The sequence below is a fragment of the Callorhinus ursinus genome, unplaced genomic scaffold, assembly GCF_003265705.2.
Source record: "Callorhinus ursinus isolate GAN/ISIS: 27379988/994484 unplaced genomic scaffold, GSC_fseal_2.0 scaffold2, whole genome shotgun sequence".
NCBI lineage: Eukaryota > Metazoa > Chordata > Mammalia > Carnivora > Otariidae > Callorhinus > Callorhinus ursinus.
Window position 1 is genome coordinate 32,460,338 of NW_027397064.1, and position 25,704 is coordinate 32,486,041.

General features: G+C 41.8%; 2 protein-coding genes across 5 annotated transcripts in view; one reads left to right on the forward strand and one right to left on the reverse strand.

The window, feature by feature from the left end:
- FLACC1 (flagellum associated containing coiled-coil domains 1) overlaps positions 1 to 4,576 on the forward strand; it is a 38,101-nt gene extending 33,525 nt beyond the window's left edge. Inside the window, exon 16 of the mRNA XM_073880183.1 lies at positions 3,906 to 4,576. The gene's annotated coding sequence lies outside the window, so the exon portion shown is untranslated. The remainder of the gene's footprint in view (positions 1 to 3,905) is intronic.
- CASP8 (caspase 8) lies at positions 823 to 25,165 on the reverse strand. Of its 4 annotated transcripts, XM_073880167.1 has the most exons (10): positions 25,100 to 25,165; positions 24,433 to 24,503; positions 14,176 to 14,513; positions 10,200 to 10,305; positions 9,230 to 9,368; positions 9,077 to 9,121; positions 8,604 to 8,689; positions 6,409 to 6,550; positions 3,009 to 3,510; positions 823 to 1,935 (listed from the first exon to the last, which is right to left on the reverse strand). In XM_073880167.1, the coding sequence occupies exons 3-10, from the start codon at positions 14,478 to 14,480 to the stop codon at positions 1,800 to 1,802; spliced, it is 1,461 nt and encodes a 486-aa protein (XP_073736268.1). In that variant the 5' UTR covers positions 14,481 to 14,513; positions 24,433 to 24,503; positions 25,100 to 25,165; the 3' UTR covers positions 823 to 1,799. The 4 variants fall into 4 exon arrangements, with proteins under 4 accessions (XP_073736268.1, XP_025749211.1, XP_073736272.1 ...); XM_025893426.2 differs by lacking the exons at positions 24,433 to 24,503; positions 25,100 to 25,165 and adding an exon at positions 22,789 to 22,930; XM_073880171.1 differs by lacking the exons at positions 10,200 to 10,305; positions 14,176 to 14,513; positions 24,433 to 24,503; positions 25,100 to 25,165 and adding an exon at positions 9,908 to 10,079.
- Between the last annotated feature and the right edge of the window lie 539 nt (positions 25,166 to 25,704).

A 25,704-nucleotide genomic window follows, 5' to 3' on the forward strand; every position in this document is an offset into this window, starting at 1 on the left:
AATACATAAAGCAACAAAATGCAATTGCATGAATGGTATCACTAGCAAAAGAGCAAATCGAGTATTGATTATATAGAAGCAAATAATAAGAGAAAAGGCTGTTAAAAGTTTTAACATAAGAAATAACATCTTGAAACATATTTTTTTAAAAAAAGTTATAAATTAGTGTAGAGGATGGCTTGGAAAGGGAGAGACTGGAAGTACAAAAAGATAAAGTTAATGAGCTATTAACATGTCCTTTCAAATATGGATTTAATGGTATTTATAAATAATAAGAACAAGGAAACTAATTCCTGGATTTTGTGAAATCTAAATCTAAACAGAGTTAGGGTGTCTTTTACCACTGAAACAAGGTCTCCTCGTAGCTTAGGAGAGGAGGCTCAGGTGTTTCTGGGATTGCCTGTCACATACATCAGAAGACATCAGGTTGGATGTAGGAGCATTACACATGAGGTTTTCTTTTAGCTAGGTCAGATCACAAAAATCTCCCTCAGTGACCTTTGAGAGAGGGTCACTGGCATCCCCCTGCAAACCGTTAAACAGCAGAAATTCAACTGAGTAAATTTAAAGATCAGATTGGATCAAATTGCATTAGGTCACTTTCCCAAGGGGAATGGAAGGAGTTTATCAGGCAGATTATTTCACCAGTGCTGACCAGGTAATTCCATGTTGACTGCTTAAAAATTACATTCCTGGGGAATTAAAACTGCATTTTGGTTAGGTATTAAGTTTTGGTTTGCTGACATGGGGTTTAGCACAAGTGACTCCATTAGGAGCTGCTGTCTCTCTCTCTTTTTTTTTTAAGATTTTGACAGAGAGAGAGAGAGAGAGAGAGAGAGAGAGAACACAAGTGGGGTGAAGGGCAGAGGGAGAAGCAGGCTCCCAGCTGAGCAGGATGCCTGAGGCGGGGCTTGAGCCTAGGACCCTGAGATCATGACAGATGCTGGAGCCAAAGGCAGACACTTAATGACTGAGCCACCCAGGTGCCCCTGTCTCCTTTTTAACAATATCTTTTAGGGGTGCCTGGCTGACTCAGTTCATAGAGCTTGTGACTCTTGACGTTGGTGTTGAGAGTTCAAGCCCCATGTCGTGAAGTGGGGGGTCGGCAGGGGTGGGGAGTGGATAGAGTTTACTTAAAAAAAAGAGTCCAACAGTACCTTTTAACAATTGTACCTCACATTCCGCTCCACAGAAGCACATCCAGTTAGCAGGAATGTAAATATGACAAATTCTCATAAGAACCAGGAATGAGGAATCAGCCCTTTCACAGAAAGGAGGAGGATTATGGTTTTGACTTTGTCTCCCAGTACTTGAACAACATTCACTTATTCTGAGGCCTCAAGTGGGAAATTGCTTTCCTCATTCCCATTCTTATGCCTTATAAAATCTCTGCACCACCATTAACTCTGTGTTCCAGGTTAAAGCTTTAGCATAATATCCTTAACTTTTTTTTAAATGCTTAACAATTTGAAGGGAATCAAATGATTCCAGGCTGGAAGCAGATGAGAGATGTGCAAAGAACACTCATTCTGCCATCGTTTTTTAAACTTTCTATATTTCCTTATCTACTCTAAGTTTTTTAAAAACTTTTTCATCGAATCAAAAATAAAATTAAAATCCTACCTAGGGCTATAAATCTCTAGCTATTACTGCAAAGCCAGAGATTTAGGCTTAAATTTGCATGAGAATTAGGTTGTCCTGACTCCGATCCTCTCCCCTTCCTGCCATCCAAAAAAAAAAAAAGCAGCATTTTACTGACAAATAAATTAAGCATAGTGTTATACAGCTAAACAGTAGCATCAATTAGGAGGGAAGAAGAGTTTTTTCCTCAGTGTGAAAGTAGGTTGTGGCATTTGCTTCCCCATGTTTTTTCTGTCATCCTTATTGCTCACTTCAAAGTTCACCTCGGTAAGGATGGTGAGAATATCTTCACCCCTGAAAAACAACAACACTGTGACCATCTGTGGGGAAACAATACCAGCAAACCCTTCCATTCGCTCTACTTAGTTAGTGACAGTTCCTTCCCGCAAAATGCCAGGCATTATCAATCATAAGTTGCTAAACTAAGACGTGTCAAAGCTTTCTAGGAAAAGGAGTAGTTTCAGAGCTTAATAACTTACCTTTGGTTTACTCAAGATCTCTACTGATCGTCAGAAACCTCAGAGTCAACATTAGATTTGGGTTCTTTCCCTCCTGATCTGTTTGCACCTTATTCTTCCACGTACTATGCCACTTGCCCCCATAATCACCTCAATGCCCCCCCCAAAACATCCTCTGCTTCTGTGATCATCTACAATCACTTTGGGCAAGGGAAAACCCAATGTCTCCTGCAACCACTCCACCCCTTTCTCACCAGCCTCTGTAGGACTCGTGGTCTAAGTTACAAAAGGAAAACATGGTGTTGATGTTATGTTTCACTCCTCGATCTGCCATGGGAAATTCTTACTCTTCATACACTTAAAGCATGATGAGATATAGAGCTAGAAGATTTCTTGCTATTCACCTGTCAGTTATGTGTGCATTTGGGTGAACTGTGACTACAAAACCATCATTTAACTAAAGGAAGCATAGGGTATAATAAATGAGGTAGGGATATTTTCCCATATTTTGTAGCTTCACATCAGGCCAAACTAGTGGGAATATAAAGGGTTTCTATTCTTTGTAGCAACACCAAGAGGGTTGATTAGCTATGATAGAACTTTAACAGAGTTGGAGGATGTTAACCATTGACCTTGTTGGAAGACTTCCAAAACTAGTTGAGTTGGCTGAGTCATGTTTCTGCCTAAAAACAGAGCTGAACTGACTTTACCATCACTCCCTGCTCTATGATACCCCAACTGTCCTTTCAGGTACTAAATAAAAGAAACTCTGCTGTAAGTGTCTCTATGAACTAACGATGTTAACACTTGCCCCCCTCTTCCACTTTGCAACAGACCTGGGAAGTACAGCTGTGTCATCCATAACCAAAAATTTAGAAACGAATGAAGGGCAGAGTAGGCAAAAATTACCTAGGACATCTTTCTCTTAGGCTCTGGCAAAGTGACTGGATATACCAGGTCCCCTCCATGGGGTTTCGGTAGGAAACACAATTGTTCACAGTGGCCATCCCCAGCAGAAAGTCAGCATCTTCTGGAATATATCTCTTCTGCCATGACGAGTCCATTTCTAAATAGGCTTCCTTCTGTTCGGAGTCAGTCTCAACAGCTATACCTTTCTGGTAGTTATCCCCTTGACAAGCCTGAATAAAAAAAATTTTGGGCTTGCCTGCAAGGGAAGGGCACTTTGAGCCAGTGAAGTAAGACGTCAGCTCATAGATGGGGACTTCCCGCCCATCAGAGCCATAGATGATGCCCTTGTCTCCATGGGAGAGGACACAGCAGATAAAGCAATCCCTGCTAGTGTGGTCCATGCTTTGGTAGGATTTCAGAACCTCACAGATTTTCATGGCTGTAGAGTCTCGGAAAGGCACAATCTCAAAATGAAGCTCACTAAAGGTCTGACACAAAGCATCTGAAAAGTGAAACAAGAAAAGTCATATTACACCACAATAAGCCCCAAACCACAGTCCAGAGCTAGAGAGAACACTGATCAGATTAAGAAACTGAACCAGAGGGCACCTGGGTGGCTCCGTCGCTAAGTGTCTGCCTTCGGCTCGGGTCATGGTCCCAGGGTCCTGGGATCGAGCCCCGCATCGGGCTCCCTGCTCAGCAGCAAGTCTGCTTCTCCCTCTCCCACTCCCCCTGCTTGTGTTCCCTCTCTCGCTGTGTGTCTCTCTCTATCTAATAGATAGATAGATGATAGAAAGAGAGATGATAGAGTACAAAGAATCTGAACCAGAACTGAAGAACAAGACCTTTTATATCACTGGCTGAATTCCATAGTTTTCTAATATTTATTGCCCCCAGCTGAAAACACTTCCAGTCCTGAGGCAAATGAGAAAGGGGAGAGTGCTCCTGTCGGCCTTCTGTCTTCTCAACTAGTCTATAAGATGGGTAAGCTATTATTTAGGCTTACTACCAAACCAATCTAAATCATGATTGTATTACTTACATAATCAAAATAAAAAGCAAAAAAAAAATTTTAATAGAAGCTTCATACTTATTTTATCTTGAACTCTCAGATTTATTTATCAAAATACAAAACATGAGGGGCACCTGGGTGGCTCGGTCAGTTGAGTGTCTGCCTCTTGATTTGGGCTCAAGTCATGATCTCAGGGTCGTGAAGATCGAGCCCCACATCAGGCTCCATGCTCAGCATGGAGTCTGCTTGTCCCTTTCCCTCTTCTCCTCCCCCCTCCACTTGCACTTGCTCTCTCAAATAAATAAATCTTTTAAGAAAAATACAAGATATGAATGTTTAAAAAGTCAAGTAGAATTAAAAGGCCTATTACAAAAAGCTATCACTTCTCTAACTCTTCCTATTACCCAGTCATGTTCCATGAAGGCAACCACTTTCAACTTTTTACAACTATTTTTTGGTATTCACCTCCATTTTGTAATGAATTTGAGCTCTTTGCTATTTATTTACTTATAAATTTTAGACTTTGTATTGAGTTCTTATTATGGAGGATGAGCATTTGATACTCTTATACAGTTATTTACAACTTTTAATCGAATCAATAGTACTATGTAAACATAATATTCTTTAATTATGCTTCCTTTTTTATTAAATTTTTTGTCTTTCCTGGAATTAGTAATTGCATTATTTTTTCATTGCTTTGTTTTCCATATGCATAACCTTATTTTTTTTCCAAGTTCTCTAAGATCTAGTCAAAGTCTTTCAACACTTTCAGGGTGCCTGATTTTTTTTTAACTAAAAATTATATATACTTAAGGCATAAAACTGATTATATACACAGTGAAGTGATTATCACAGTCAAGCTAATAACATATCTCCTCACAAACTTAATTCCTTTTGTGTGTGTGTATGTGTGATGAGAGCACCTGAAATACACTCTCTTAGCATATTTCTAGTATTCAATACAGTATTATTAACTATAGTCATTATGTCATTCATTAGATCTCTAAATAAGTTACATATCTGCAACTTTGTATCTACCCTTTGACCAAAAGGCCAGAAATATAATCAAATATTATTTTAATAAAAATGTTTTGATAGTGGGGCATTTGGGTGGTTCAGTCAGTTAAATGTCCAACTCTTTTTTTTTTTTAAAGATCTTATTTATTTGACAAAGAGAGACACAGCAAGAGAGGGAACACAAGCAGGGGGAGTGGGAGAGGGAGAAGCAAACTTCCCGCTGAGCAGGGAGCCCGATGCGGGGCTTGAACCCAGGACCCTGGGATCATGACCTGAGCTGAAGGCAAACGCTCAATGACTGAGCCACCCAGGCGCCCCCATAAATGTCCAACTCTTGATTTCAGCTCAGGTCATGATGCCAGGGTTGCGACATGGAGCCCCGCAATGGGCTCTGCACTGGGTGTGGAGCTTGCCTAAGATTCTCTCTGTTCCTCTCCCTCTACCCCTCCCCATGCTTGTGCTCTCTCTCAAAAAAAAAAAAAAAAAAAAGTTTTGATAATAAATGAATGTAAATCAAAGGCCTGAATTCTCTTCTTCAAGACCAAGGTATATGATGATGAGTGATATAGCCAATGGACTTAAAGCTCTGTGGCTTTTGAAATCTTAGAATAGATTTGCTTGAATATGTGTTAAGAGACCATTAGCAGAGTCTTGATGATTAAAATCAACCTAAATTAATTTTCTAAACTTTATTCAGTTAAAAAAATAAGGCATTTCCTGATGTTATGAATCATAGAAACCATTTTCAAAAATATATTGGATGAGTTGCATTATTTCTATCACTTTTAGTAGTAGCCATTTCTATGTTCATACACTGAAAATCATTTTTTCATTTAAATTATAAGTTCTCACAAGTTTTCATTTAACTTGTTAAGTTCTTATAAGTTCTCTTTTAAGTTGCTCCTTCTAAAGAGGCTGAACAAAAGAATTTCTGGCTAGTTTAATATTTGAAAATGGTATTTCTATTAAAGACTCACAATTTCATCTGCCCAACTTTTATAAATACAATATGTGGTCTTGATCCCAAGGCAATGTTTTCACCTAATACTTAATACAGTCTACAGAAACACTATTCATTAAGTTGAATTAAAAGCAAAGCTTATTGTTGTTGCTTTTTATTATAAGCCTTTTAGTAAGATTTGATATTTTATCTTATATACATTACTTTGATTTAAAAATTAATTTAAAAAAACAAAAGCAGAAAATTAGCAAATATATAAGAATGTTCTTCATTTCCACAAGGAAATGTGGTTTTATCCATTTTTTTTTCTGAAACATGAAGCCCTGTTGGTACAATTTTTGTTCTCCCCTTTTGATAAAAAAAACTGAGGTATTAGAAATATTTCACTTCTTTTCAGGGTTCTACTGTACCTGCATCCAAGTCTGTTCCATTCCTATCCTTAATGCTCTGAAGTTTGGGCACTTCCTTCCGTGCTATGCTAAAGTCATAATTGTTAAAGATCAAACAATATCCTCGAGGTTTGCTTTCCATTCGGTAAACTTTCTCTGATGTCTGGAAGACAAAAATCCAACCCAGGAGCTGACTCTGAGGGTCAAACACTTGAGATGTGAACAAACAACTCCCTAGTAAGAAGTTGGGCTGTCCCCTTAGCCAAACTAGGATGCAAGGGTCCTTTCACCAGCCCTCCCTCAACTTGACGTCATTTCTCTGGTGAACCAGTTTCCACCCGTTCCCTTGACACAGGATCCCCAGACTTCTGCCCCACAGTTAGTGTGTAAAATCAGGGTTCCAGTACTTGGGCCTCTTGAGCACTTTGCACATCTATTAATACTGTTGTCATCATAGCATATTTTCATATGTTCTTGTTTCTGCTCAAGGCAGCTAACATTTGCAGCAGGAGCTAGAATTTATTAATTTGTGAGAGCTCAGTTAGGAGTTGCTGAATGAATGAACGTCTTCATGCTGTCTTTGGGCTGCCTGTCTGTCACCTTGTTATTCTGTTGGCCATCTAGTCAACTCATCTATTTTTCTGGGCTAACAGCTGAGGGCCTGCCCTTCACACATGACACAGCACGGTCCCAGGACTTTGAAAGCCGACAACCTAATTTGGCTCTCAGGGCCACAGTGACTGGAGGAGAGAGATGGACTAGTCAGGCAGGTCTTGGCTGTGTTGCAGGTTACAGTATCCAGACTCTAGTACCTGAGAGCATCAGTCAGAGATGGCCCTGTGTCCTGACTTTCCTGGGGCTGTTTCAGTGCCGAGATACTCAGCATTTATTGGGAAATCCATGCCGCTCCTCAAGGTAGAGAAAAGTGCTCTGCACGAAGGGCTCAAATTCCTGGCTCTACTATGTAATAACCTTAAGACTCTGTGCAAGTTACCTAATCTCTCTGGCACTCAGTACGGTTAGCTGGTCAGTGGGGACGACATTCAGTAGAGTGCTTTGCTATTTGCAAAGTGCCACATGACTGGCAAATCCTTGGTTTTCAGACCTAGAGAGGTCTGGTAATTTGCTCAGGAGCCCACCTGTAACTGGTCTCTCTCAGCTTAATTTCAAGTCTCCCACTGGACTGATAGCTTTCACGGTTTCCTCTGCTTCCCATAACAGAGAGGAGTGAACAGGCTAATGAATCAGAATGTGGCTGGTGAATCTTTGAAGGTTAATAAACTAAAGTGATTGTCTAGAAAGGCAATTCTTGCACTGGCTCATTGAGATGAGAGCATAGAGATGGCTAGATCATGATCCTTTGCTGCTTACCCCTAAATCACCATGGAGAAACAGTTTTGAAATGTCAGCCTAAAAGAAAAGGCTTTCTTTTCCCAGGTCTGCTAGACTTTTCTCCCAAAGCTTTCTCCCACTTCGGCTGAGGCAGCTGCTGAAAGGGTTGCCAGGAGGCTTCTTGCTTTCTCGGCCCTCCAACTATTCCAATGCCTTTGTCTTTGGTTTTAAAATAAAATTTTAGGGGCACCTGGGTGGCTCAGTTGGTTGGGCGACTGCCTTCGGCTCAGGTCATGATCCTGGAGTCCCAGGATCGAGTCCCGCATCGGGCTCCCTGCTCAGCAGGGAGTCTGCTTCTCCCTCTGACCTTCCCCCCCTCTCATGTGCTCTCTCGCTCTCAAATAAATAAATAAAATCTTAAAATAAAATAAAATAAAATAAAATAAAATAAAATAAAATAAAATTTTAGGGGTGCCTGGGTGGTGCCGTCGGTTACACATCTGACTCTTGATTTGTGCTCAAGTCATGGGATTGAGCCCCACGTGGAGCCCCACATCAGCCTCTGCACTCAGCGAGGAGTCTGCTTGGGATTCTCTCTCTCCCTCTTCCTCTGCCCCTCCCCTGCTCACATGCGCTCTCTCTCTCTCTCTCTCAAATAAATAAATAAATCTAAAATAAAATAAAATAAAATTTTAACACTTTTTTACTTTTGAAACTTAAAAAATCACATTTTAAATTTATCTGTTTCTGAAAATTTTCTGTAGTTCTCAAAATTTCCAGTAAGCATCTGCCCCTTACTAGTTTATCTGACCACTTAAAAGCTGAGGAATGCAAGAACTAGAATCAGCAACTAAAGAGAATAAGAAGTCCAAATTTCTACACACCTCTGATTCATAGTCCTGTTCTCCTGGAGAGTCCGACATTGGCGGTACCCTCAGGGATTCCTCCCCTATAAGCAACTGAGACATATCTGGAATGAAACATAGCAGAGAAGGGATTTTGGTAAAGAAACACAGAGCACCCAGGATATCATAAGGTCCCCTTTAAAATGAAAACTCACAGACTGCCTTGAACATAATATCCTTGCAGTCCACAGAATAAAAATCTTTTTACTGACTGACTCTTCACCTATTTTAAACTTGTCAGCCTGGAGCTGCAAGGTCTATGTCTTTTGACAGCAGGTGTGTATCTTTCAATGTGTAAAGAAGGTGACAAGTAGGCATGCAGCCTTCTTGATTTTAGAAGAGCAAGACCATTAAGATGTGGCCGTGTGAGAAGGTTGTGGGGAGAGGAGGCAGTGAGGGTATCCGATAGTAAATTAACTGAGTAAGTCTTAAATACGTATTTCGCATATTACCATTTGAAACTTCATCTAGACTTCTTTGAGGGCTCATTGTTTGCTCTGAATTAAAAAAGAAACACATATTTGATTAGAAACAATCTCAACATAGAGGGATTTGTAAATTTAAGAATACATTTTGCTAATTCACAGCTGTCAAGTTATTTCTACCTCTGCTTAATTCTTCATAATCCGTGATTTTCTTCAGCAGGCTCTTGTTAATTTGGTCACAGATTCTTTTCAGGGTGTCCAAATTTCTTTCCCCGAGAATGACCCTCTTCTCCATCTCTATGAAAATATCAAGCAAGTTCTAGAAGGAAGAGAAATAAAGTTGGAAGACTGGATTGAGACATACTAGCTTTTAGATGAGATTTTCTTTTTTTTTTAAGTCCACTTTGTCCAAAGAGAGGGCCCACCCTAGCTTCCCAAGCTAACCCTCCTGACAAGATATCCTGGTCTTATAAAGCCAATAGAGCACTAGAGAAGCAATTTTGTCTTTTCTGGCCCAGGAAGAGAGAAATGAGAAGGTAGAGGAAAAGTGACATCAGGTGTCACCCAGGCCCCAGGCCCCAAGCCCTGTGCTGCAACCAACCGGGGACACCTTTAGGGGACGCCTGTGAAATAGCCTAGGTGCATGGTTGAGACACTGTAGCCTGGTCCCCAGAGTCACAGCCCTGGGGACTGCGTCCCTCCCGACACTGCCTCCGGTTCGTGATCCACCTCCAGTCCAGACGCATGCACGCACAGACTCCGCACTCTCGCACGCACACGCACGCACGCACACGCACAGAGTTCCAGGTCCTAGGTGGTTTCAGAGCCTGTAGAAGAGGGGAGATGTCTCCAGCTCACCACTGTCTTGCCTGGCTCTGCAGGGTCCCGCAATGGGCTGTGCCTCCACAACCAGTCTTCTTCCCTAGCTACTGACCCTGCCATGCTCCTGACAATGTGAGCAGCACTTCTCAGTATACGAAGGAATCGTATCTGCAACACTGCTGTCTGTCCAACCACTCTTTTCTTCTCCCCTGGTTGAAAAGTGAGAGTCCAGGTTGCTTTTACTGGACCAGCCCACTCTCCAGTCACAGCAATCCCCACCGGCTAACTCAACCTCAGGACCAAATCTTGGTGAAACACCAGGTCTTACCAAATCATCATGCAGTTTACATCTGGAGATCTCCTGGCTCAAAAGAAACTTAAAGGACCTCAATTCCAATTTGCTTACATCTTCTGAAATCTGAAAAAGCATGACCCTGTGGTGGGAAATGGAGACACTTTAGAAATGGTTTCTCAAATAATTTCCCATTTGATAAAAGGAGTGGCAGTGGAAACTTGATTCTGGTCACCTCCCCTTAAATTAAAGACAGCTAATGACATAATTTATTAGTTGAATCCTTGCAAAGAGACTGCTGCAGTGACATGACAGGCTACAGACTCATGCCCAGCTACTCCACCCTTAACAGAGTTAAGGTCCACTAACTATGCCGTTCAGTTAGTTTCAGTTAAATGAATTGTTTTTCCTTGGTCCTTCACTATAAAATCAGGAGCTTGTTGCAGTAGGAAAAAAAAGTTTTTATTTTGGAAATTATGCTTTTCAAAATGCAACTGGATCATCACCTCTTGGTCTTTTTTAAAGATTTATTTATTTATTTATTTATTTGAGAGAGTGTGTGTGTGCTCAAGCAGGGGGAGCTGCAGGCAGAGGGAGAGGGAGAAGCAGGCTCCCCGCTGAGCAGGGAGCCCAACGCGGGGCTGATCCCAGGTCACCAGGATCATGAACTGAGCCGAAGCCAGACGCTTAACTGACTGAGTCACCCAGGTGCCCTGGATCATCACTTCCTAAATTAAAACTTGTTAGTGCTCTCCTGACCATCAACTTCAGTAGGAAAGCCCCACACTTGGTTCTGGAATACAAACCTTTGTGCACTGAGCCCAGCCTACCTCTTCAGCTTCTCTAGCCACTCCTCAGCACCTGCCCACATCTCCTCTTCAAACACACCCGGCTGCCCTGCCCCCACCCCTGTATGCTGTGCTGTTCACACCCCCATTCCCTTGTCCCATCTGAAGACACACTCACCCACTAACAGCTCAAGTACTGCCTGAGTGTCCTCAAGGCTGCATTCACCACACTGTGCCTTTGTATCGCCAGAAAGTTTCCACACATGTTATAATTGTCTGCTTATGAAGCCCTCTGAGTCCCCTGAGAGCAGGGTCTGTGCCCTTTTTGTTTCCACAAGCCCGGTGGGTCATGAGGTGCAGAGGTTGAGTGCAGAGGACCTGGGCTACTGGCGTTGGAACTTTGGTTCCATCATCTAAGAGCTGTGTGACTGTAGACGTGTTGTACACTTTTTCCCCCTCATCTGTAAACTTGTACATGATAAAATATACCATTGGGACATATTAAGAATAATATGAATAAATTTATCTGAAGTGCTTAAACCAATCTTTGGCAATACATTGAGTGTTCGATACACAACAGGCATTATTATTTCCTAATCCATGAGAGGTTCTTGGGATATGTCTGTTGAAGGAACAAAGGAATGTTTAATAAGTCAGCAAACATTTCACCATTGTGGTGTAAAGGAAAATAACACAAAAACACGCTAACTTCAAATTAAATTAGAAAATTAAAGTTCTGAAAATAAAAATAGTATACAAACAGAAGTCTCTCAGTATTATGATCTATTTCATCCTTCCCCTCCTGGAATCTCTACCCTGGAAGTGTTTCTCCGAAGTTTTCTCAGTTTGGCCAAGATTGGGTCCAGTCAAAAGTTACCAGCCCTTTTATCTTTATTATAAGGTGTTTTGCCCTCTTACTTTCCTCATTACTAAAACCTACCGGCTTTCTTGTACCATCACTATCTGGAAATAAACCTGGGTAGTTTATGAGATACTTATTTTATAGGCAGCAATTATAATTTTAAAATAAAAATGTCTAGTGCTTTCTCTAAATGGAAAGTGGCCACTCTAGCATACTTTTTGTTTCCTGGCTAATATCCAACAATGATGAACAGTAGATTGTATCTGTGCTGACCCTTTTGTTCCCCAGCTAATGTGTTAAAGGTTTAACAGACAAGGGCGCCTGGGTGCCTCAGTCGGTGAAGTGTCTGCCTTTGGCTCAGGTCATGATCTCGGGGTCCTGGGACTGAGTGCCGCATCGGGTCCTTGCTCAGCGGGGAGCCTGCTTCTCCCTCTGCCTGCTGTTCCCCCTGCTTGTGTTCTCTCTCTCTCTCACAAATAAATAAATAAAATCTTGAAAAAAAAATTTAACAGATCCTCCCTTGTGTGGGACTCAGCCTTCCACCAGAGAAGTACAGGTCACAGTCTGACATTGACAATTTGCCTTAGCCTTGCTTACATGACAGAAGGAGGGCAACCTTCAGAAGACCAAGATGGTGGGCACAAGACCCTCCCAGTTCTAGGGTTGTTGTTTTTTAAGATTAATTGCTACCTTAATGAAAAGAAAATCATTGGAAGATGTCACAGTCCCATTAAAACAAAGTTATCTGGTATTGAATAATGTTCTCCCCGACTCTCCTCCCCAATTCATGTCCCCCCTGGATGGCTGAATGTGACTTTATTTGGGAAAAGGATCTTTGATGATATAATCTTGTTAAGATGAAGTGACACGAGATCAGGGTTGGCCCTACTTCAATGACTGGTGGCTTTCCAAGAAGAGGAAATTCAGAAAAACAGGCACAGAGCGGAGATTGGAGAGATGCATCGAAAAGATGAGGAAGACCAAGGCTTGCCTGCCAATACCTGAAGCTAGGGGAGAAAGGAACATGAAACAGACTCTCCCTCAGAGCTCCAAAGAAACCAACCCTGTTGATACCTTCATTTCAAACTTCTAGCCCCCAGAACTGGGAGAGTATGAATGTCTTTACTGTGGTAAGCCACCCAGTTTGTGGGACTTCATCACAGCAGCCTTTGGAAACTCATATACCCAGCATATCTCTTTTGTCACTTATCAAAATGCTCAAGCTTCGAGCAGAGAAAGATATGGTAAGGAACATGCCAGAATCTCAGGTCTCTGAGACTGAGGACCGGGGCACTCATAAATAGGCCAGGCTAGTAGGGGATAGTGGCTTCCAGCCCTGGCTGTGAGAACATACCATCACACTTGCCATCATTACTGACAAGAGAGAAGAGGCCGGGAAATGGGCCACAGCTAAGGCTGGAGTAGAAGTTTTCAGAAGGGAAGCTAAAAATAACGCTGAGGAGTGTCTGGTAAGAGGGCATGTTGAAAGACAGAAGTTGGTAATGTGTGCCTGTTTTTAAAGTCTGTTACCTATATAATCAGTCATCCCTCACAACCCCGGTGCTGCTCTTTCTGCCTGTGTTTTAATAAAAATCATCTTTTTGCACACACACACACACACACACACAAAGTCTGTTACCGACTCGTGAAGACATAAGAGAACATGGCTTCTTATCAGCCCTGGGTCCCGCTGCCCCACAGGCAGGGAGAGGCCCAGCTGCAAGGCGTACGGCCGGACAGACGGCTGAGGTCGCCACTGTCCTCCTGGCAGCAGCTGGGCACACAGGGGCTCGGCAATCTTTGTGGAGCCCAGCCTGTCCGGCCCAGCACGATGGGCAGCACACAGCCCTCATTGGAGAACCTTATGAAGCAAGTCTTTCAGGGTGGAATAAAAGCCTAGAACCCCACTGAGAATGTCCACAGTCATCCACATGCAGGTGGGGGATTTCGGAGAAGCAGCAGGGATGCTTTATCCAGTAATGGGCCAAGCAAGCACAGGACGTGGACATCAACAGAGCAGAGGCAAACAGAAGAGTAGACAGAATGGGGAGAGAGACAATTCAGAAGATGACTGTTTTAATATCAGCATACCTATAGGTCATATTTCACTTTGGAAACAAATTTTTTATTTTATGGTTTAACTTTTTTCTGAATTATATGTAAGATCTCTAAATTTCTTAATCTGGTCCTAGTGGGACCAGATTTGTGTGTGTGTGCAAAAAGATGATTTTTATTAAAACACAGGCAGAAAGAGGAACTTCCAAAGTCATATGACACAGACACCCGCAATCAGCCCTGCCCACAAAGATGTGTCCATTGCACCCACACCTCCCAGTGCCTGAACTGTGGAGGTTGTCCCCACCTGTAGGCAGAGATCTGGGCTCTGCCTGGTATCTGAAGTTCCTGCTCCATCTCCTCCTTGCTGGTGTCCAGGTAGGTGACCAGCAGATCCAGTCTATTAATTCGGAAAAGCAGCTCCTTCAAGAAGGACAGGTTGCCTTCCTCCAACATTCTCTTTTCCTGGAGTCTCTGGAATAACATCAAGGGATCCTTGATGGGTTCCTGCTTTTTCTGTGGGATGCAGTCCATGCTAAGGAATTTGAGGGAGGCCAGCTCATCACTGTCCAGCTGCTCTCCAATATTATAGAGGCATTTGCTGAAATTCATGTTGGTCAAGTATCAGGAGAGTGTTGTTGTAGCCTAGGTCAAAATACAATATTATGTTCAGATGAGGAAGAGAAGTACCATTTACCAGTTTGTTCCTTCATTAAGTGCCATTATCTACTATACACTAGACATTTTACTGAGGACACAGGGAAGAAAAAAAACAAACAGAACATGTTTCTGCTCTCAACTAGCTCACTATTTTGGAAGGTAGATACACAAATTAGCCAATAGTCAGAGAGTTGTGACCAGGGCACCGTAGGAATATAGAGGAAGGAGCCCTAACTCAACCAGGGAGAAGGGCTTCCCGGAGGGAAGGCACCTTTGGGAAGGAGGTGGGAAAGGACAATTCTTGCAAGAAATAATTTATGCAAAAGATGGAGGTGAGAATGTTCAAGTCAATTCAAGCAACCACAAGGAGCTCAATAAAGTAACCACGAAGTCTCTGGGAGGAGGAATGGTGGGAAAAGGGATGAAGCCGTGGCCAGGAACCATTACAAAGGGCCTCATACTGTGGGGGCAAGGGCTCAGGCTTTGTCCCAGAGGTGATGAGCAACTAGGAAAGGACTGTAATGTCATCCAGTTTGGGATTAACATTTCAAGTGTGGCGGATAGGGGCGCCTGGGTGGCTCAGTGGGTTAAGCGTCTGCCATTGGCTCAAGTCACGATCTCAGGGTCCTGGTCGGGCTTCCTGCTCTTCAGGGAGTCTGCTTCTCCTTCTGCCCCTCCCCCTGCTCACGCACTCTCTCACGCTCTCTCTTTCTCAAATAAAAAAAAAAAAGTGTGGAGGATAGATTGGAAGGGCTGGAGGCTGGAGAAGTGATGGGGTCTGACTGAAACAATGGTGATAGGAAAACATGATGCAGTGCCATCCCCCAAAGGCCTCGGGATCAGCCCCCACAACCGACCAAGGACCCACAGCTGGAAACGAAACCAAGTCAGCTTTGTCAGCCTTCCAATGCAGAAATGAAACCAAGTCAACTTTATCAGCCTTCCAATGCAGAAATGAAACCAAGTCAACTTTGTCAGCCTTCCAATTCAGTCTCCAAATCAGATGACGTGATATTTTCACACACTTATATGTTTGAGCAGATAGAAAAGGAGAGGGCACTGTTTGTGGAAGCCCGGACAACCTTACGCAAACACCCCAGAATCTGGGGTTCCTCCTCCCGTGAGACCCTTGACTCACCCCTCCTCCTCTGCTCTGATAGGCCCATGTTGGTGATAAAACAAGCCCTCGGAGCAGGGTTTGTACTGGATTCTTCAGAGGAGCAGGTGTGGGACCCAGCTCCATAAGATGGCTGCAGTATCACCGTCAACGCCAAGAAGCACACCTGCAGCTGACTGTCAGGGAAACGGGGAAGTGCAGTGGTTCAGAGTAGGGGGCATTAGGGTCTGACAAAACTTAGATAGAACCTGTCTGGGGCAATGGCCCCAGCCCTAGGCAGCTCAGGTCCTTTGAGAGTTAGGTGCTCCCTCTGTAACATGGGGATCAGAACACCCACCCCTTAAAGTGTTTGACTAAGTCCTGTAAGGCATGTGCAGTGATGGTCAGCAATTAATGAACAAATGAGGGTTAACCTGAAAGAAGGAAACAGATCCTGGCTGTGCAGACCCAACAGGAACTAGGCACTTGAGTACTTTCCTCACCCTCCTGGTTTCCCATTTCCCCAGTGGCAAACTCGTTGGGAAGTAGTGTTTTTCAAACTCTGTAAAGTTGAAGAACTCTTGGTTGACTCCTTACTCAGATGCTCCCGTACCTTAGGAGGTGGTCCCGGAGGTCTGCAGTTTGAGAAACTTGAACTAGAAAACCTTTAACTTCCCGTCCAGTTCCACCATTTCCTTGATCTCACAGACTCTGTGCTCCTGGGGACTTTCCTTAACCTCAAATGACCTTAACCTGTTTGTACCTCTTTCCTCCTGAAAGCAAAGTGGATGAGTTCCTGGGTCCTTAAGCTCCCTGCACTAACATTCTTGGATGAAAACACAAATCCTGATTCTATCACTTGAGGTAAGTGAACCAGGACCCATGTATTTTCTATATCTGATGTTAAAATAGAAGTATTTTGGGGGCGCCTGGGTGGCTCAGTGGGTTAAGCATTCGACTCTTGATTCCGGCTCAGGTCATGATCTCAGGGTCATGAGATCGAGCCCTGCATAGAACTCTGCACTGGGCATGAGCCTGCTTAAGATTCTCTCTTTCCCTCTCCCTCTGCTCCTCCCAACTCCCACCATTCCCTGGGCACATGGCTCTCTCTCTCTCTAAAAATTAATGAATTAATTAAATAGAAATATTTTTTATTTGCACAATAAAGTTAAGTTTTAATCAAAGTACCTTGAAAGACTTTGAAATTTTTAGTTTTTCCTTTAAAAACACCTTCCCTCTGGGTGCCTGGGTGGCTCAGTTGGTTAAGCGGCTGCCTTCGGCTCAGGTCATGATCCTGGAGTCCCGGGATCGAGTCCCGCATCGGGCTCCCTGCTCGGCGGGGAGTCTGCTTCTCCCTCTAACCCTCCCCGCTCTCATGTACTCTCTCTCTCTCTTTCTCACTCTCTCAAAATAAATAAATAAATCTTAAAAAAAAAAAAAACACCTTCCCTCCCCCCAGCCCACTCTGATTGTAGAAGCAGTGTTTTTTGTGTGCGTGAAAATTGAGAATATAGTAAATTATAGAATGGTCACAGTTATTATCATACACACACACACATGCACACAAGATATCATACATCACACATACACGCAAAGATACATTTATATAAAAATCAGAATCAGGCTGCTTATCCATGTGTATACACCTATTTTTTTTACCCCACTTAATATTTAGAATGAACATTTACCCCACCATTAAATATTCTTCTTTAGCATATTTTTAATGTTTCTTGATCTCCAGCATGCAGATATATCAAAATTTATTTTAAGGAATTTTCAATTTCTTTACTCTTAAAAATAATATTGTATTGCAAAGCTTTTTCACATATCCTGTGCATATCTCTGATTATTTCTCTCTTAGAATTGGAATTATGGGGCAAAACCCTTTTCTCCCTTTTAATCTAGAATTTACATCATTATTTAGACAAGTTTTCTTGACTCTGGAAACTAGAAGGAAGTGTTTTGGACAGATACACTTTGCACTGGATTCCCAAAGCCTGCAGAGCCTAAATCTTTCACAATGCAATTATCACAAAAATACTTTTATTTAGAAAAGACATCTTAGATATGTGGCTAGCACCAAACAGCATATGTTCAAAATGTAGCAAACAAAACCTACCGGACATATAAGGGGACAAACTAGCAAGTTCATTCCCTAAATCACACTCCATAGAAACACACATGTGCTAAACAGGATATGTGCACAGACTGTCACCACAATACAGTGTGTAACCCTGAACAACTGGAAACATCCCTAATGTCCATCAACATAGAAATGGCTAAATAAACTGAGGTATAGTCATACTACAGAATATTGTGCAGCAGTTAAGAAAATGCCCTCCATCTTCTGAAATAAAAACGATAGTTACCCAAGACATGTTATTATGACAGTAAAAAAAAAAAAAAGTAGAAAAAGCAATTGTAATATAAAAAAATACATCTACTTTTTAAAAAATACTCAAAGCAATACAATTAGATTTTCAGTGGTTACAGATACATATGCAAAAGCAGAAAATAAAAAGGTTCTGGGAAGAGACTTACCAAATTCAAAAGTTTCTTCTGGGGAATGAAGGAGAAAACTAGAACTTGGGGGTGAAGGAGTGAGGAAAGAGAATTGCTCTTTTCCTGTAATATGGTAAGAAGAATGTATGCAGATATTCTCAGGTAAATGAAACTACTGTTAAAATACTTGAGTGTGTTCTTGGGTTTAAAGTTGTGTAAGAGGCTGAATGAAGGAGGAGGCAGGAAATGACAATCTTTGGAACAGGAAATGACATACCATGGGCATATTAACCAGGAAAGGAGACCAAATCAGAAGAGCAAGCAACACAACCACATTTGTGTTTTGTTTTGTTTTGTTTTTTGTTGGGGTTTTTTATTTTATTTATTTATTTTTTAAAGATTTTATTTATTTATTTGACAGAGACACAGCGAGAGAGGGAACACAAGCAGGGGGAGTGGGAGAGGGAGAAGCAGGCTTCCTGCTGAGCAGGGAGCCCGATGTGGGGCTCGATCCCAGGACCCTGGGATCCTGACCTGAGCCAAAGGCAGACGCTTAATGACTGAGCCACCCAGGTGCCCCTGTTTCATTTTGTTTTTTAAGTAGGCTCCAGCACCCAGCATGTAGCCCAACGGGGGCCTTAATCTCACGACCCTGAGATGCAGACCTGAGCTGATATCAAGAGTCGGTCACTTAACTGACTGAGCCCCCCAGGTGCCCTTACATTTGTGTCCTTAAAAGAAAAGAAGGTATTAGATGAACTTAAACTTTAAAAAAGAACTTAAGAGAACTCAGAGAACCTATATGCCCCCAAAATAGCAGGAAATTTCCACACACCATTCTCAGAAAATAGAAATCTAGTAGAAGAAGACTGGAAGATTGACGTGGCCCAAGTGAAAACTCTAACTGTATTTCCTCCCAGTAGCAAATACATGTCCTTTCAAACACAGACCAAATAGTCACAAAAATTGTCCACAAAGAAAATCTTAATACGAGATTTCCAAAGAGCACAAATAGTACAGTCCATATTCTCTTTTAGAAGTTAACGATGAAATTAGAAATTAACATGTTAATTAGAAGTTAACAATGAAAAATAACCAAACTGAACACACCTACAAAAAGGGCTATCGACATTGAGGTGGCTTTTTCCACACGTGGTGTTAGAACAATTGGGCAGACTTCTAGAACAAACTGAAATGGATCATAACTGAACTCTTCACATTAAAATAAGCTGCAGATGGATCAAAGCCTCAAACCTGAAAATTAAAATACTAAGGAAAGAAAAATTGGAGAATTGTTTAAAATAATCATGCGGTGGTAAAGAACCTTTCTAAGTACAACAGAAAACCTGGAAGCCATTACAGAAAGGTTGATAAATGTCCTTAAATAATAACTAAAATAATCTGCCAAAATAAGCCAGACAAAATTTAAAAATAAATAAATCTTGCACTTGGGGGAAAAAGGACTGATTTTTCTTAAAGTCATTTTTTTTTTAAAAAGAGATAAAGACCAATGATCCAATGCATAAACAGGTAAAGATCCTAAGTACACAGTTCAGAGAAAAGTAAGTACCAGTGGCTTTATTTTTTAAAACCAATGGTTTTAAACATTTGAAAAGATGTTCAACTTCATTCACCATAAAAAAAAAAAAAGGCAAACTGAAATTACAAAAGACCATTTTTCAACTACCAAACTGGTGAAGCACAAAACTTGCAATACCCAGTGTTTTGAGATGGTGGAAAAAAAATAGGTAGATGGGTAATTTGGCCCCTATCGTCAAAATATAAAATGACCCTACAATTTAACTTCCACAAGTTTCTCCAACATTAGCTTAAACGTGATGTACTTAAAAACATGTACAGAGCTGTTCAGGGCAGTGTTGCTTGACAGAACAAAGGGGCAGAAACCACTCTTTATCAGTATCAGAAGTTCATTGAAACCTTACTCATATATTTAAAAAGAATAGGAAGACCACCATGATTGGATTTGTGTGATCTATACAAGGTATTATGAAGGTGCGTAGATTTGTGTATTCACATTAGATCTTTGAACAGAACCAACACACAGGAAGCTACGTCAGTGATTGCGTGGGAGGAGAGGAACCAGAAGCCGCGTGGTGGAGTGGACGGCCCTGGCGGCAAAAAAGTGAGGCTTGCCGCTTGAATTTTTAGGAGGTGCATGTATTACTTATTCTACATGGACTTATATGTAGATGAAAATCACTACTTTTTTTTTTTTTTCAAAGATTCCATTCATTTATTTGACGAAGAGAGCAGGAGAGCACAAGCAGTGGCAGAGGCAGAGGGAGAAGCAGGCTCCCCACCGAGCAGGGAGCCCCATGCAGGGTTTCGGTCCAAGGACTCTGGGACCACGACCTGCGCCGAAAGCAGACGCTTAACCAACTGAGCCACCCAGGCGCCCCAAAAATCATTACTTAAAGACCCATTTTCATTCATAAGCTGGAAAGGATCTAAACTACATTAGCTCCAATGTCCTTAAAATTTTAAATCCGTTCTAACCTCTGTTAAAATCTCCTTTTACAGAATTAAATGAACCAAAGAATCAAATGAAAGCGGAATCTTTTTCCCTCGATATTTTTTTCTGATAACAATGCTTATTGTATTCATTTTAGAAAGTACAGAAAAGATAAAAAAAATAAAAATTACCTATAATTCCACCATCCAAAGATAATCACCTAATAATATTTTACTATCTTTCCTACCAAGCATTTTATATATTTTTTCCCTCATATTTTATCATACCACATTTCTGAGGTATAAGTGGAATTTTCACTGGTAATATTCTAAGTACATCTTGATATCGTCACTTTTTTCTTCTACAGCACAGATTTTAAAATTTGTAAAGTATGAAATCATAGGATTGAACCATAATGTATGTAACCAGTTTCTGCTTATATTTAGAATAAGATCTTAAGATGTAAATCTCCATGTACACCTCTGATTATTTTCTTAGAATAATTTCCTAAAAGTAGTAATTACTGAGCCCAAAGGAATAAACCTTGTTTAAGTCTTTTGTTACATATTTAATAGCATTTTCTGACAGTATATAATAATAATAATAACAACAACAACAATAATAATACAATCCAAGGCCAGGATGATATGAGTTTGGTTATAACATGACTGGCACTTGGCTCCTGTCCTCTTTAGCTGCCTCATGTCATTCATTTTGTTATCTTTGCAGTAATTAGAAAATGCTTTCTAAATGACTTCTGCATCACACAAAAATGGAGAGTTAGTAGGGAAAATGCTGGCAAGGCCTCCTTCTGGTCCAGGTTTTACAGGACACACTAGGACATAATATTCAGTCTTGGTTTGTTTACATCACACATCTCTCTAGTCATAGTACCTGGAAAGCAATAAGCTGCAACAGAATTTTACACCTTTGATAAAGGGCTGCCTCTGAGCACTGAGATCCATGGGTACACAGACCGTGGGATGGTTCTTGTTTTCTGGGACCAAAGTTTACTGCATAAAATCATGGGCTAGAAACTTTGTTACAGTAATATTTTTAAAAGAGCATTTATTGTATTTTTCTGATCCTAAAATAATAAAAGTCACACTTATTCCTTAGAGACAGTACAGAAAAGTATAAAAAGAAAAAGAAAAATCACTTACAAACTCACCATTTAGAAGGAACTCTTGTTACAGTTAGTGGTTTCCTTCCACTTATATTCGTGTGCGTGTGTGTGTAAAGACCTATATAAAATGTGTTCGTATACATACATGAAAGATATAAATTGGAATATTTTCATATATAATGCATACAAGGCAGAAGAAAGAGAAGGGGACGCGATCCCGCCAGGAAGTTTTCTTTCACTTTCGATTATATGCTATCTGTTAAATCATAACTCTGTATAAATAGATTTGTATTATACAATAAGTATCTTTAATATTTTTAATAATAAATTTATGCCCCGAAGTATTTGATATAAATAAATGTTTGTATTATGATATACAGGTGTTTATATCTATGTCAACGTAAAAATATCTTTTTGACTTATTTTACTACCAGTCTCTGAAGAAACTGGTATTATCGTCTTCATGTTACCATTGTGAAAAATCAGTTTAGAAATAAGCTCGTAGGAGAGGTGTCAGGCTCGGATTTGAGCATCTCCCTAGAAGGTTTCAATGACAGGCCCTGCAAAGATTTAGATTTCATTCTGCTTGCAGCTGGAAGCCAGTGAAGGAATTTAACCCCCCAAAAAGGACATGTAATCATAATATTTTCAAAGATTAAAATATAAAAAATTTTTTGAAATACAAAAATACTCCCAAAACACAAAACCAGGAATTCTTAATAAATCCACTACAGCAGAGAGAGTGACCCCACAGAACCTGACGAATCAGAGCCGTACGTGCCAGAACCCAGATTTAGATGGTGTCGCCGCCTTCCAGAGTCCCAACCCAACCCCTGCTTAGGCCACGATTTAATTAAGGATAAGGTCTCTGTACAAACAGTCGTACTTGGAGCATTCCAGAAAAACCTCACCTAAGCTGGACAGGGCCTTAAGCTCTGGAATCTATGGGGCTCTCACCACGGCTCTCAGAGGAACTACTAATTCTTACGGTTTTCCCACCTTCAGCAGCCTAGAAAATTCTAGAATCAAAGGTCTTTCTCCCGGGAGGCCCAACCAACCTTACCAAAAAAGCCAATCCGGGGACCCTCACAGTGGCAGCAGCTTCTTCACAGGCCTGTTTTCTCCTGAAGCGACTAAAACAAGATTGAGGGACCACGACGGAAATAAGAGTGAAGGGCGAAGAAGAATAGGCACCGCTTGCTCTACTTCCTGTTTACGAAACGACTGACTCATTTAGGCTGAGTAAGGCCGGCTTGCGCCTGAGCAGCACCTCCTCCCAGAACGCAAGAATCTGAGAGGAACAGGGGACAGGCTGTTCTGGGGGGGGGGGGGGGAGGGACTGGGCCACCTGAGCTTTGGCTCTGGCTGTGTGACTTTGGATGGGTCATTTTACCTTTGGGGCCTCTTTTACCACATTCCAAAATGAGAAAGTTGGACTGGATGGTAATTAAGAGTCCCTTCATTCCGTATTTCAGGAATTTACAGATTTTTCTGGGTTCATTATGAAGACTTGAATGTTTTCATTCAGTAACATTGATCGAGCACTTCTGAGAGATCTGAAAACTGTGGGGTCCTCATCATGGCTCTCAGAGGGTCTGCTAACCCCCACAGCTAACTCTCATGGTTTCCCATCTACACTAGAATATGGTGGCCCCGAGGCCACCAGATCCCACCCTCAGCAGCCTGGAAAACTCTAGAATCAAAGCCCTTTCTCCTGAAAGGCCCAGATGACCTTACCAAAGAGACAAACAAATCCTAGGGTCCTCAGCATGGTCTGGGCCCTGGAGATATAACTGCACAAAACACATTTACCCCAGCCTTTGTGCTGTGAATCAACTGAAATGTTTTCTGATGTTCAAAGTAGAAAGAAAAAAAATCAAACACTGCTCTTCTTTGAATTTGTCTTTTTTCTTTCCCCAAATAGAATATAAGCTTTCAGAAGGCTGAGACCCACCTTAGAGCTGAGAGCATTAAAGGGGGTGTCTGGAAGTGCCTCTTCACCTGTAGAGGGCTAGGTAAAGTACTATCGATGCCCTTCACTCCCACTTGATTCTGCCCATCAAGTCTGAGTGAGAACACAGCAACACAAGGAAATCCTGTAAGGAGTTAAATCCTAACCCAGGAGGGATTCCCTGATGCTCTTCCAGAGCATCCTCCCCAGCATTCATTCCACTGTTTTGTGACCAGTTCCTGTGCTGGGCTGTGAGCTTCACAAGGGCAGGAGCACATCTTTCATGTCTGTGTTCCCAGAACCTACCACAGGAGGAGCAATATCTATGACCTCCAAACAGTTCCTACAAATCGACGAGAAGAAGAAAGCCTGTAGAGAGACAATGGGTCTGAACGTGGAGTTCCTTCAGAGTGACTGACTTGCTTACAAAGCCAAAGTGTACGAGGTGAAGCTCAGACACTTTAATAATCTGAGAAATGCAAAATAAAGCAACATGATACCCACTTTCTACCCATCAGATTGGCCAAGGTTTGCAAGTGGGATCAGACCAAGGATTGGTGGGCAAGTTCTTATGTCATCCTTATAGATGATTGTGAAGACTGTCCAGCACATAATACCCCATAGGGCTTAGAAAGTGGGACCTGGCAAAACATAGAACTTCAAGTGCCAGAGTGCTCCCTTTAAAAAAAAAGAAGCAGAATGAGCAAAACACAATCCAAATAATACTAATAAATAGTAATAATTGCAAGTACTTACTGAGAACTTAGTAGCGCCAGTCACTGTTGCAAGTGGTTAATGTGTATTATCTCATTAAATCCTCAGGACCACTTCGTGAGGTAGTACGAATCCCATATAATGTTGAGGAAACAGAAGCACAGAGAAATTACTTACTTGTTCCAGCTCATAGTTAAAAAAAATAGTGTGTTCACACAAAACAACGATACATTTTGCAAAGATACAGATCAATCCAGGCCTAGTACCAAAAGATTTAGAGAGCTGTCTTTTGGGAGGCAGCAGGGGGCGGGGGAGGAGGGGGAGGAAGTTGGGGGGGGAGGAGATGGAAGAAAGTGCCAATGAGGCGGTGGGCGGCATCTGAGAGATTAACTCAACCCTCTGCCCAAATGGAAAAGAAAACCAATGAAGTAGGTAAAGGCTATCTCCTGGAATCTCCAAACTGATCCGGCAGGAGAGAGACACTGTGTCTGTATTTGAGGCAGCAGGGGAGACACTAAGAAGAGAAATGTAGCAGAGTATTGAAGATCCCTCAGAGTTAAAATGTAGCAAGGACCTCGGCTGCGGTGCAGAGAGAAAGCCCACTTAGAGATGTGGGGCCCTGGTAGGATCCTGAGGTGTCCCCCACTCTGCCCATGGAATGAGTCCCGGAAACATGGTATTCAAAAGCCATTCTGCACCAGGCACTCACCTGCTCAACCCTGTCCCAGCGACATCACAGAGTGCCCGGTGCCAAGACCCCTGAACTGCCCAATTTCACCCACTCTTAAGTCTTGTCCACCCAGCCAGAGAAAAGTCCCTTGAAAGAGGGTGGGGATGAGGAGGGTGAGGATAGAAACACCTCCAGGAAGTTTTCTTTTACTTTCAGTAACTCTACTTTCTGCCTCCCTCAGGGGACTCACTTCTTGTTCTCCACATTCAGAATTTAGCAGTGAATTCAGCAGGGCTTAAAAAAATAAAAGTCCCAAGAAACAAGAGCAGAATCTGGTCTTCAGGAAGCAAGGAAGAAAATTCCTCAACAGAAAGATCTAGAAAATAAATTTGATTCCCAAAGCGAAAGGACAGAGATGACTCACTCGACCAAGAAATGCTTCTTAAAGGAACAGATGTCCAAATTCCAACCATTCAGAAGAGGGACTTTGGCAATTTGTCAACATGTAAACTAACTGGTTAGTGAGGGGGTGCAGAATATGCCACCCCAAAATATACCACTTTGCATATGGATTATTTTTAATTAGAGTTTCTTGAGAAATAACCAATGCAAGAAGGACAGTTGGAACCTCCTTTTCTTCCTGA